This window comes from Rhinopithecus bieti, unplaced genomic scaffold, assembly GCF_001698545.2.
Source record: "Rhinopithecus bieti isolate Rb0 unplaced genomic scaffold, ASM169854v2 scaffold_6380, whole genome shotgun sequence".
Lineage (NCBI taxonomy): Eukaryota > Metazoa > Chordata > Mammalia > Primates > Cercopithecidae > Rhinopithecus > Rhinopithecus bieti.
Genome location: NW_016806642.1, coordinates 2,391,849 through 2,404,636, shown reverse-complemented (window position 1 = coordinate 2,404,636; position 12,788 = coordinate 2,391,849). Strand labels below are relative to the sequence as shown.

Here is a 12,788-nt window from a genome sequence, read left to right as displayed (position 1 = left end):
CCATTCTTCTGCCTCAGCCTCCTGAGTAGCTGGGACTACAGGCGCCCGCCACCTCGCCCGGCTAGTTTTTTGTATTTTTTAGTAGAGACGGGGTTTCACCGTGTTAACCAGGATGGTCTCGATCTCCTGACCTCATGATCCGCCCGTCTCGGCCTCCCAAAGTGCTGGGATTACAGGCTGGAGCCACCGCCCCCGGCCTAGCATCTGCCATTTCTTAATGACTAACCTCCTGATGTGAGGGAGAAGGAGCTAGGAACTAGCACCTCTTCTGCAGCTAGGAGTTGGATGCCACTCCAACCTTATAAATATGTTGGTGTTTCATAACTTTATTGTCTTGAAATTAGAGCAGACTTAACTTGAGATATAGTGTATAGTGTTTATCCTTTTTGATACAGGGTCTTACTCTGTCACCCTCCCAGGCTCATGCGATCCACCTGCCTCACCACCTGCATAGCTGAGACTGTAGGCACACTACTATGCCCGGCTAATTTTTTATTTTTTGTAGAGATGGGTTCTTGCTCTGTTGCCCAGGCTGGTCTTGAACTCCTGTGTGCAAGCAGTCCTCCCACTTCGGCCTCCCAAAGTCCTGGGATTATAGGCGTGAGCCACTGAGCCTGGTCAGTTTATCTTTTAAAAAGTCAGTTTCTCCCACCTTCAGCCAGCCTTCCTTTAGCTTATGCAGACATGATTGCCCCTCCTTTTGTTACAGTGTAAGACAACTCATTTCTTAAAGTACAATCTGCAAATACAGTGTGTATTCCTGTTTCTTTTTAATTTAATTTTTTAGAGACAGGGTGTCGTTCTGTCATGCTGGCTGGAGTGCAGTGGTGTAGTCATAACTCAAGCACCCTTAAACTCCTGGGTTCATGCCTTCCTCTCGCTTCAGCCTCCTGAGTAGTTAGGACTGCAAGTGCATGCCACCGTGCCTGGCTACATTCCAGTATTTTTATTTATCATGTACTATGCTCACTTTCCTTATTTGTCACAGATTATCAGCCCTCTTAGTTCACATAATAACAGGATGCTGTATACTTAACCTGATGTTAGATTTTGAAGAAGGCAGTATATACGCATATGTACAGAAGGGCAGTGTAAAGCAGTGAGTTAAACTGCCCAGGTTCGTAATCCAGCTCTACTACTTATTTCAGTTTGTGACTCAGGATAGGTTACTTAAGATTGTTAAACTTCAGATGATATTATAAGAATAATATATCTAAAGCACTTAACATAATATTTGGCACATAATAAACACAAAATAAATCTTAGTAAATGTCATTCATAAGATTCAAAAAAGTCCCTGACCTATAACTGAAAATTTACAACTTGACACATAATTTTCTCTTTCACCCTGTTCTCCCCTTTTTATACTCTTTTAACACTTACGTGAATGGGATTAAAACACTCTGCCACTTTATTGTGATGTTTCAATTTAAGTTGAAGTAAGCCCTTGAGTAACTGGTAGAATATAGCCTTTGGTAATATAAACTAATGAGAAATTCTCTGGAACAGTGACTGACAGGCCCTGGTATAATAGTGTACTACTTTTGGCCAAGTTTTATTCATCCCTAAGTCTGTTTTTCAGAGGGAAATAACAGAATATTTGTGTTACACCATATCATTACTGTTTATAGCATCAGAATTTGGGGGTGCAGAGACAAATCTGTCTGTAACTAGATTACAGACAGTCTAACCTCAAACTAGGTTAGACAAAATGAAGAATTTCATGTAAGTCTCATGGAATTTCATTAAAGGAGGAATATATCTGCTCCCCAGGGACTCAAGTGCCACCAGAATTTATTTTCTCTATTTCTGCTTGTCTACATGGTTTACCTCTTTTTGTTTTTGAGACAGGGTCTCACTTTGTCACTCAGGCTGGAGTGCAGCAGTGCAGTCTTGGTTCATTGCAGCCTCGACCTCCCTGAATGAAGCCATCCTCCTGCCTCAGCCCCCCAGTAGCTGGGACTATGAGCATGCGCCACCACACCCAGCTAATTCTTGTTGTATTTTTTGTAGGGACAGTGTTTCGCCATGTTGCCCAGTCTGGTCTCGAACTCCTGAGCTCAAGTGATCTGCCTACCTTGGCCTCCCAAAGTGCTAAGATTACAGGCATGAGCCACCGTGTCCCACCTGACTCACCTGACTTCTCTTTTCAGACCAACTTTGTTCATATGATGCTGTCAGTTTGTAGGTCTCCCACATTTACTACTTGAGATAGTCTGTGCTTCTTCCTTAAGTTGCTGTTGATAAAAATCCAGAAACAAAGTATGGACAAGCGTGGGTCATGTGCCCACTCCAAATATATGGCCAGAGAATACAGTGATTCCAATTATGTCAGCTACTATGGTCCAGGAGGTGAACTTTCAAGGAGAATAAATGTTTGGAATGGAAGAAAGAATATTTCATGTGAGAAGACAAGTACAGAAGTAGAAGAGAGTAGAAGAGGCAGGGGAAATAATAAATAATCCTTATGTGATGCTTGTTTATGCTTGCTAAATCTTTAAGGACTTCAGTTAGCACAAAGTAGTAGGAACACAAATACATGCTATTGCAATTTGAAACAGGATTCCTCAGCAAAATTGATTCTGGTTTTTATTGTAGTTGTAGCCCAGAGTTTGCTGCAAGATTTTCACTTTTACCTTAGATTAAATAAGAGACTTTTTAATACTTCATGCTTCAAGTTGTATTTTTGGTGGTGATGATTTTTTCTTTGTTGCTTACTAAGCTGATATTACTCACCTGATATTGGGTGACAGCTTGAGTTACAAGTTTAATGCTATTATGTAAGCATTTTCTTTTCTTTTTTTTTTTTTAATTTTCTTGAGACAGGGTCTCACTCTGTTGCCCAGGCTGGAGTGCAGTGGTACAGTCTCGGCTCACTGCAGCCTCTGCCTCCTGGGTTCAAGCAGTTGCCTCAGCCTCCTGAGTATCTGGGATTACATGCCAGCACCACCATGCCTGGCTAATTTTCGTATTTTTAATAGAGATGGGGTTCCACTATGTTGGCCAGTCCAGTCTTGAACTCTTGACCTCAAGTGATCTGCTCCCTCAGTCTCCCAAGGTACTGGGATTACAGGTGTGAGCCACTGCGCCCAGCATAAGTAAGCATTTTGTTGATTGAATAAGTAAGGATATTTTGTTTACATTTGATAAAACCCATCTAAAAATAACCTTGTGTAAAAATAAACTATTAGAAGGTATATGAATATGTAGTTGGATATAAGGAATATATGGAACCAGGGATTCAGCATCACCAAGACCTCCATCTCTCCTAATCCCTGGTTGAATCCTGTTGCGTCTCTTAAATTTTTTCTTTTCCACAACCACTAATTTCATTTAGTTTCTGATCATAATACAGGTGAATGTGTAGTGAATGAAAGCAGTGGATTCCCACTTGGCTCAGTCTCCTTGGCAAGCAAACTAAATCTTCACCTGCCTAAGTTCATGTTGAGTGTTTTGTTGTGTGTGTAATTTCCCCCAAATACTTCCATAGTGTTAGTAACTATTCAGTATGCTGAAATTGAGTCAGGAATATAACAGATCCCTTTAAAAATGACATAAAACTAGAGAAAGTAGTTAAAAATAGTAATCCTCGTTTTCATTAATCTGTAACTGATCTTTCAGTAATGTGTAGCCTTCTGAAATGGTACTTTTTTTTTTTTAGTTACTATAAATGGTATGTCTGCTCTAATCAGGGTGACCGGATTATTCATTTTTGTTTCTGTACCTGTGCATTTGTCATTTGCTGTGACTTGAGTGATTTTTCTCCATCTGTGCCAGTTCTATTACAATTGTAATTCAAGCATTCCCCCTCTAAATGCACTGTGATCAGACCACTTTTGACTCTCTGTTCTCTGCTTAGTCAATATTGGAGCTGTTGGAGAATTTTTCTTTGAGACATGAATTTTTTTCTTTTTCCTTTTTCCTTTTTTTTTCTTGAGACAGTCTCACTGTCACCCAGGCTGGAGTGCAGTGGCACAATCTCTTCTCACTGCAACCTCTGCTTCCTGGGTTCAAGCAATTATCCTGCCTCGGCCTCCTGAGTAGCTGAGACTACAGGTGTGCACCACCATGCCTGGCTGATTGTTTTGTATTTTTAGTGGAGATGGGGTTTTGCCTTGTTGACCAGGCTGGTCTTGAACTCCTGCCCTCAAGTGTTCTGCCAACCTCAGCCTCCCAAAGTGCTGAGATTACAGGCATGAGCCACTGCGCTTGGCCTGAGAAACGAATTTTTATAAAGTGAGTCACACTTCTCATCTGTATATCCAAGAGGGAAAAACCTTAATTTAACTATGATTGTCAGACATTCTACATTCTTGATAATGGTTAAAAAAGAAAAAATTTTTTCTCCATGTAGTTAGTATGTCACCTATCCTTTTGACAAATATTTGAGCTGGATATCATATGTCATATGATAAGCTTTATTAAAGTAATGTTCAAGCTTTATTACCTCCCATTGGATAAGGTGATTTGCAGGTATCTTATCCCAGACCTGTGAGATTAGTGGTTTCCAAGGTGGTCTCATACCAGCAGCATTAACATCACCTGAGATTTTTTTTTTCTTTTTTTAATTGTAGGTTCTCAGGCTTCACTGGAGACTTACTAGGTCAGAAACTTGGGTGAGGCTCAGCAGCCCGTTTTAGTAAACCCTCAAGGTAATTCGGATGCCCTTGATAAGACAGACCAATGGTAGAGAGCCTGAGGACATTTATTTGGTTGATTATACACCTCTTTTTTTGGAGTGAACCAAGTACCATGATCTTGTCAGAAGATGAGTTCAGAATAGAGCACGGCTGTGTAATTAGCTGTGTGGTTTCAAAGGATTAGTTGTAACACAGTTATAAAAATTAAAGGTAGTAGTAACAGGATAGTTTTGAGGATCAAATAATGAAACAAGTTTTTCATGAACTCTTAAGGCCTATGTAAATTTTAGTTGCAAACTGTTACGCTTATGTTTTTTCTTTTTAGGGCCCTTATTCATACTAGTGACTTCAGCGGCTTTTCTTCACAATAGTGATCAGTTGCTAAACTTGCTTCTGATTTTGGGGTGCAGGGTGTGAGCTTAAGCAAAGTTACATGACCTGAGATTAGGAGGTCTGGGTATTGTAATAAAGTCTCTATCAGTGCAGATCTAATGGAATTGTATGTTTTGACACTGCCTTCATTGTTGCAAGAAAAAAAGACAGTGAGGTCAAAGCACCTATCACAAACGCCTGACAAGAAGACACTTTATGGCAGCTATTTGTTATTCTTGTGTGTAAAACTAGCTTTATGCTGGGCACGGTGGCTCACGTTTGCAATCCTATATTTTGGGAAGCCAAGGTGGGCAAGTCGCTTGCACCCAGGTGTTTGAGACTAGCCTGGGCAACATGGTGAAACCCTTCTCTATGAAAAATACAAAAATTAACCAGGCATAGTGGTGCACATGTATAGTCCCAGCTACTTGGGAGGCTGAGGTGGGAGGATCATTTGAACCCAGTGGGTTGAGGCTGCAGTGAGCCATGATCATGCCACTGCACTCCAGCCTGGGTGACAGAGCAAGATTCTGTCTCAAAAAATAAATCTAGCCTTTTCATTATATTTCTCTTATTACACTTCTGTCTCTTATTTCAAAGTTTTGTTTTAGTCCCTAAGGACTGACTTCCCACATTCCCAAATACCAATGTCCTGTATCAGATCCTTGGTACATGGACCAGATACTTGAACACTTAAAGCACTGTTGGTGTTGTACTTTGAGAAACACTGTATAAGAGCTATCAGTTGTTTGCCAGCGGGTTATTTAGCTAGAGTGGCAATACTTTGCCTTGATAAAGTTACCACTTTTTCAGGTTGTAGCTTCTGCAAATCATTAGGGATTTGGAATTGATTTATCTTTCAGAAATAGATTCACAAACTCATTCATAACCAGAATATCCATTTGTAATGTGAAATAGAAGTTTTGGATGATGCTTTCTTCCTAGTTCTTCATAAGAAAATATTTTCAAATTATAATCATTAATTTTTTCTCACATGGATTTTGAGTGATGGAAGTTGTGTCATCTAATCCAGTCTGATTTACTCATACCCATTGTAGCAATATGTTTAACACACTAGCTAGACTTACTTCTTTCTTTCCATGACTGCTGGAGAAATATGAACCATGTCTTATTCATGATTACCCTTTTTTTCTAGCTTCTAAACTGGTGGTTTTCTGACTGTTTTGCTTCAGACCATGTGCATTGTATGTGGGTGTGCATAAGTGTATAATATGTTCACATGATTTGGATTAAATTTTCTTTTTATAATCAGAATTCTGTTACGTTTCCCTGATGCTGTGCATTTCTTTTTTTCTTGTTTACTGGTTAGAGTGAGTAGTTTGTATAGAAAGCTGATTTCATTTCATTGCATATGGACATTTCTTTTGCATCCACAAAGGGTCTGATTTTTGTGGGGATTGAGGGAAGTCCCTGGCCAAGGCACCATAGTGTATTGATATGAATATGGGCTTTTGGAGAGACTGTTTAAATCTGGCTCTACTCCTTGTAACTTGTGTGATTTCTGAAGAAATGCTTAAGCTGTCAGCCTCTGTTTTCTCATCTATGAAATGGAAATAATATAACAAATCTGTGTGATAGATGGTAAGGATTGCATGAGATGATTTTATGTGTAAATGGAGATAACCATAGAAAAGAATATATGGTTAATGTAGTCCATTATCATTTCTGTATATTACTACTTTTTTTTGTTGTTGTTGTTGTTTTCATGTGTTCGGGCTGAGCTCTGAATGCTCTGAATTTCATCTGCCTTTCTGGGTTTGTTAACTTAATTTATAGACTAATTCTCATTGTTCTATTTCTCCACCCTCAAGTATGGTACTCTTATTAAGAGTGGGCATCCATGCATAGCGTTAACTGTCATTGTGCATATATTGAATTGATTGCAAAAAGAATAGTCCATGTTAGACCATGGCTACTTTTTAATTACACTTAAAATCTTGTTGTCAGCAATTAGAATTGGTTAATTTTATAGAAATACTAAAAAGATTGGGATATTCCTGGGTTTCAGAAATATTTTCAGTTTTACTTTTTTATGACCTGAGAATTCATGATACAGCTTTTATTCTTTACTCTACAGATTTGTGGATTATAGCCTGGGAATCAGAAATATCACTGATTCAGATAATAACTTTTATTTTGATTTATTTAGGAAGGTGACATGCCAATTCATGAACTTCTCAGCCTTTATGGTTATGGTAGTACTGTTCGACTACCTGAAGAAGATGAAGAAGAGGAGGAAGAGGAAGAAGAAGGTGAAGATGATGAAGATGCTGATAATGATGACAACAGTGGCTGTAGTGGGGAAAATAAAGTAAGTCTACATACATATATTTAAGATTGTAGTCTTTATTCTTATTGAAGTTAAAATTTCTTAATACATTTTGATTACTTGTTTTTATAATTTTTACTTTTCCTGATTTTAAAAGTGTTAAACATTAAGATATTACAGAAATACATAACATAAAAATTGGAAATCCCCTGTAATCTACTCCTGAGAGGTAACAGTTTGGTCTTGTCGTTTCAGGTTTCTTTTTTTTTTTTCCAGTGCTTATTCTAATTTATTTATACCAACTTTCTTTTTTTGTTTGTGTGTTTTTTTTGGAGATGGAGTCTCGCTCTGTCACCCAGGCTGGAGTGCAGTGGCGCTATCTCGGCTCACTGCAAGCTCTGCCTCCCAGGTTCACGCCATTTTCCTGCCTCAGCCTCCCAAGTAGCTGGGACTACAGGTGCCTGCCACTACGCCTGGCTAATTTTTTGTCTTTTTAGTAGAGACAGGGTTTCACCACGTTAGCCAGAATGGTCTCGATCTCCTGACCTCATGAACCGCCTGCCTTGGCCTCCCAGAGTGCTGAGATTACAGGCGTGAGCCACCGCACCTGACCATTTATACCAACTTTCAAAAAAATGCTATTGCTTTTAAATAATGAAGGCTAATTGGCAGTTGTGTTTATTTTCTTTATTTTGAAATAATTTTAGATTTATAAAACTTTTAAAGCTAGTGTAGAAAGTTGCTATACGATCAGCTTCTGCTAAGGTTAGCATCTTGGTACAGTGCTAGTAACTGCAGATTGAATTATACCAGTTTTTCTGCTAATGTACTTTTTCCTGTTGCAGGATCCAACCCAGAATACGATATTACATCTAGTATATTCATTTTAGTCTTCTGCTTATATTAGAACAAAATTTATATGCTATGGCCTTTCATCTGCAACCGTTTTCTTTACATCTTAAAGAAATTAAATTTATTATTCCCCAGGAGGAGAATATAAAGGATTCATCAGGTCAGGAGGATGAAACTCAGTCTTCCAATGATGATCCATCACAATCTGTTGCTTCTCAAGATGCCCAGGAAATTATCCGCCCACGTCGATGTAAATATTTTGATACAAGTAAGTGTTACTGGTTGATAATATTTGAATATAATTTTTACTGTTTTAGGTATTACCTAAAATCCTCATTTTTTAAACTGGTCTTTACATTCATTTAGTCTGAAATTCTTTTCAACAGTAAATGGATTTTTATTGTAAGTTATTAGTTTAGCAATGCACAGTCCCTGTTGTTAGTGAATATACTACGATAATTGTGTCATGTACTACTTGACTTCAGTTGTATTTGTTTTTTCCTTGCCCTGTTTTTAAGTGTTTGTTTCATGGTCATCTTTTTATTTCTCATAGTCTTTCCCTTAGTTTCCATTTTTTACTTTCTTTGCCTCTTAGCCTTTTTTAGGTATATTCATAAATACACCTAAATTTCTCTAGTTTAAAAGAAGAAAACACTTGAAGAAAAATAAACTGTCATGAAATATGTAGTAAGGTAATATTATCTTTATTCTAAATCGGTTTTTTCCCGTAAGCTTTTATAGGAAATCATTTCATGAGAATACAGTTACGTAGAAAGTTTATGGTTTTTTTGGTTTTGTTTTTTTAAGTGATAGGGTGTTAATTATTCGGTTAGAAATATCTTGGCTTAATTCATTAGATACCTTTGAGCATATCCAAGTATTTGATAGTAGATGTAAAAATAATTTGTAGATGTAGACAGGTTAAGCAGTCATTTTATAGTATTGGTGTCTTATTTATTTATTCTAGACAGTGAAGTAGAAGAAGAATCTGAAGAAGATGAAGATTACATTCCATCAGAAGACTGGAAAAAGGTAGTTAGAACAATATTTTCCCAAAATTTAGATAAATTAATATTTTTTAAAAAAGCCTAGTGTAATTATTTTTTTTTACTAACTATGTATATTGATAAAATCGATGTAAGCCCTTTTATGACATTTAAATGTTCGGTAAATGTTCAGATTCCTTAACACATCTAGGTTAGAGATATATTTATCTTTTTATAAAATAAAATGAATTTAAAGAATTGGATCTTGTTGAGGAAGTCAGCACTCAAACTAAGATTAGAAATCTACATTTCTGGCCGGGTGTGGTGGCTCACGCCTGTAATCCCAGCAGTTTGGGAGGCTGAGGCAGGCAGATCACTTGAGCCCAGGAGTTTGAGACCAGCCTGGGCAGCATTGCGGGACCCTGTCTCAATTTTTTTTTTTTTTTTTGAGACGGAGTCTTGCTCTGTCACCCAGGCTGGAGTGCAGTGGCTGGATCTCAGCTCACTGCAAGCACTGCCTCCCGGGTTTACGCCATTCTCCTGCCTCAGCTTCCCAAGTAGCTGGGACTATGGGCGCCCGCCACCACGCCCGGCTAGTTTTTTGTGTTTTTTTAGTAGAGATGGGGTTTCACCATGTTAGCCAGGATGGCCTCGATCTCCTGCCCTCGTGATCCGCTCGTCTCGGCCTCCCAAAGTGGTAGGATTACAGGCTTGAGCCACCACGCCTGGCCCCCTGTCTCATTTTGTAAAACAAAACAAAAAATAAATAAAACAAAAATCCACATTTCTGATTTAGTCCTGAAGTAGTGCTGAATTAGGCATTTGTTGCCCTGTAAAAAATATCACATATATATTTTTCAATATTATGGAAAGCAATTGTGGAGGCTTTGATATTTGTTAAGTAAATTTTGTTTAGTAGTTTGTAAGTTTTTCATTCTGTATGACTTTATAAAAGGAAAACTCTCCAAATGATTGAATTTAATGTTGACATTTATAACTGATAAGCTTATTGTGTGAAGAAACAGATTTGGCTTCTTCATAACTATATACAACTTAATTTCTGAAATGAATTTAAAGATAATATATTGAGATTAGATTTTAATTATAAAATATATAGCATATAATTAATTATACAGCTAAAGAATTTTAAGTTATTATAAAAGAAGTGAGCTCTTAGGAAAATATGTCAAAATGTTATGTAGAATTAGCTGGTTGCAATGATGTTTTCCTTTGTTGTCCCAGCTTGGGAGGCTGAGGTAGGCGGAATCACTTCAGCCCAGGAGTTTGAGACCAGGCTGGGCAACATAGTGAGACCCCATGTCTTAAAAAAAATTTTTTTTTTTTTTTGAGACGTAGTCTCTCTCTGTCGCCCAGGCTGGAGTGCAGTGGCGCAATCTCGCCTCACTGCAAGCTCCGCCTCCCGGGTTCACGCCATTCTCCTGCCTCAGCCTCCCGAGTAGCTGGGACTACAGGTACCCACCACTGTGCCCAGCTAATTTTTTGTATTTTTAGTAGAGACAGGGTTTCACCGTGTTAGCCAGGATGGTCTCAATCTCCTGACCTCGTGATCCACCCGCCTCGGCCTCCCAGAGTGCTGGGATTACAGGCGTGAGCCACCGTGCCCGGCCCAAAAAATTTTTTTATGTAGAACTGGTTAAAACAAATCATTTATATAAAAGAAATAATGTTATTTTTGTTGAGAGACAAGATTAGCCCAGTGTGCGGTATGTGTTAATTTGAGCAAATGATGGGACTCAAGACAGAAAACAAGAATCACAAAAGTTAATTTGTGTTAAATTTATGTTAACCATTTGGGCAAGGGTTTTTTCATCGTGTTTTTAATCTGATTCTTACAGTAAGTAGAAATTAAGATGAAAAAAGCTAGAAACCGTGGGAGTCCTTTTAAATTGCTGTCCCACTGCATATTCAAGTTTATGTATCTTCAACATACGTTGTTTTTTTAATCTGGAGTGTTCAGTAGAGTATTTGATTAAGCATTCACTGCTTTTTTTTTAAATGCAAGAACAAAAGCTAAGAGGTAGAACACCTTCATTGCTGGAGGGTATTAATTACCCCATACCTTACTCAGAAAGGGTATTAATTAACCACACCTTTCTCAGAAAAAAATTATGTAATAAAGCAGGCCAGAGTAAATGCAGATTGTTTTCTTTCAGTGTGATTTTATTGTAAATAATTGTCAAGGTTCAGAGATTCTTTTTTTTTTTTTTTTTTAAGATTTACGAAATTGAGTTTTTATAGAAACTTAAGGTAGGGGAAACAGTTTTGAAGTCAAATCTGAATTTTAGTTATAGCTCTAGAACTTAGTAATTGTGTGCTTCTGAGAAAATCAAATTTTTGAGCTTCATCTTCTTACATGTAGTATAGGAATAACAATGTCAGCCTTATGGGGCTTGCTTGAAAGATTAAAGGAAAATTACATATATGATAACATTACATATAATGATCGTCAAAGCTGTTTCCCTTCCCTTCCCTTCCCTGTACTATACAACAAATTAACAGATGAAAAGAAATGTTCAGAACTGAACAGGAAAAAGGAAGTACCTATCTTTATACTAATCCAGATGTTCTCAACCCTGTTTTTATGTTAGAATCATTTGGGTAACTTAGAGGTGCTGACTACCAGGGACTTCATTCATAGATTCTAATTTAATTGTCCTGCAATTGATCCAGGCATTGATCGTTTAGAAACACCCCAGCCAGGGTTAGTAATGTGACAGTGTTCTTTGGTAGGCATAGGTGAGTTAAATTAAAAGAGGCACAAGATGTGACAATAAAGGACTCTTTTTATAGTAGAAGACATAAAGAGAATTCCATTGTAAGGGTAGAGAAAATTTGTTATAAGTTTGATTCTTTTTAGAAAACTGATCATGAGAAAGATTGGTTTTTCTTTTAGGTATAGCAATAGCTTTATTACATAAAGCACGTCTTTGAAGTTGTACTGGGTAAAATGAGATCCTCACATCAGTGGGGTAACAATAGCAGGAGAGAGACTTTCCAAATCCTAAGAGTTATCAAAACTTCTAGACCATGATTTTGTACCTTCCATGCCCAATTTTGAAAATGTCAGTGTGTTCTTAACTTTTAGCCATCAGACAAAAGAGGGTACTGTAATCTTGGTCTCCTTGCATTGTGAAATTTCACCAGTGGTAGTTTCCAGTTGCTTTTCAGAACAGCCAGTTCTGAATCTGAATCACCTAATCTGTGATTTGACTATATAGATTTGATTACTGGATTTCCTATTTAATTATATTTGTGGGAGGAGGTTACTTTTTCATTTTGTATTGTTTTAATGAAAGTCAAACCATAACCTACTTTATCTATTTTGTTTAGAGTTTCTTTCATTTGGCCCCTGCTGAGCTTTATACAAACCCTTTTTGTTATTTTTCTTAACTTGAAGCTCTGTTTTTCAGACTTCAGTGTATGTCAGAATCACCTAGAGAGCTTGTTAAAATACCAGTGACTGAGTCCTGTCCCCAGAGTTCCAGTAGATCTGTAGGTCTGGGGTGGGACCTTAGCATTTGCATTTCTAACAGTTTTCCATTAGCTGTGTGTGGTGGCATGTGCCTGTAGTCCTAGCTACTCAGAGACCGAGGTGAGAGAATTGCTTGAGCCTGGGAGGTCGAGGCT

The 12,788-nt window shown here is 37.8% G+C and overlaps 1 protein-coding gene across 15 annotated transcripts in view; it reads left to right on the top strand.

Moving 5' to 3' along the window:
- MIER1 (MIER1 transcriptional regulator) overlaps nt 1-12,788 on the top strand; it is a 68,274-nt gene that overhangs the window by 29,802 nt on the left and 25,684 nt on the right. For all 15 annotated transcript variants that reach the window (XM_017877175.1, XM_017877161.1, XM_017877172.1 and 12 more), the window contains 3 exons: nt 7,183-7,344; nt 8,290-8,422; nt 9,122-9,186. In XM_017877175.1, the coding sequence (XP_017732664.1) occupies nt 7,183-7,344; nt 8,290-8,422; nt 9,122-9,186 (360 nt within the window). The remainder of the gene's footprint in view (nt 1-7,182; nt 7,345-8,289; nt 8,423-9,121; nt 9,187-12,788) is intronic.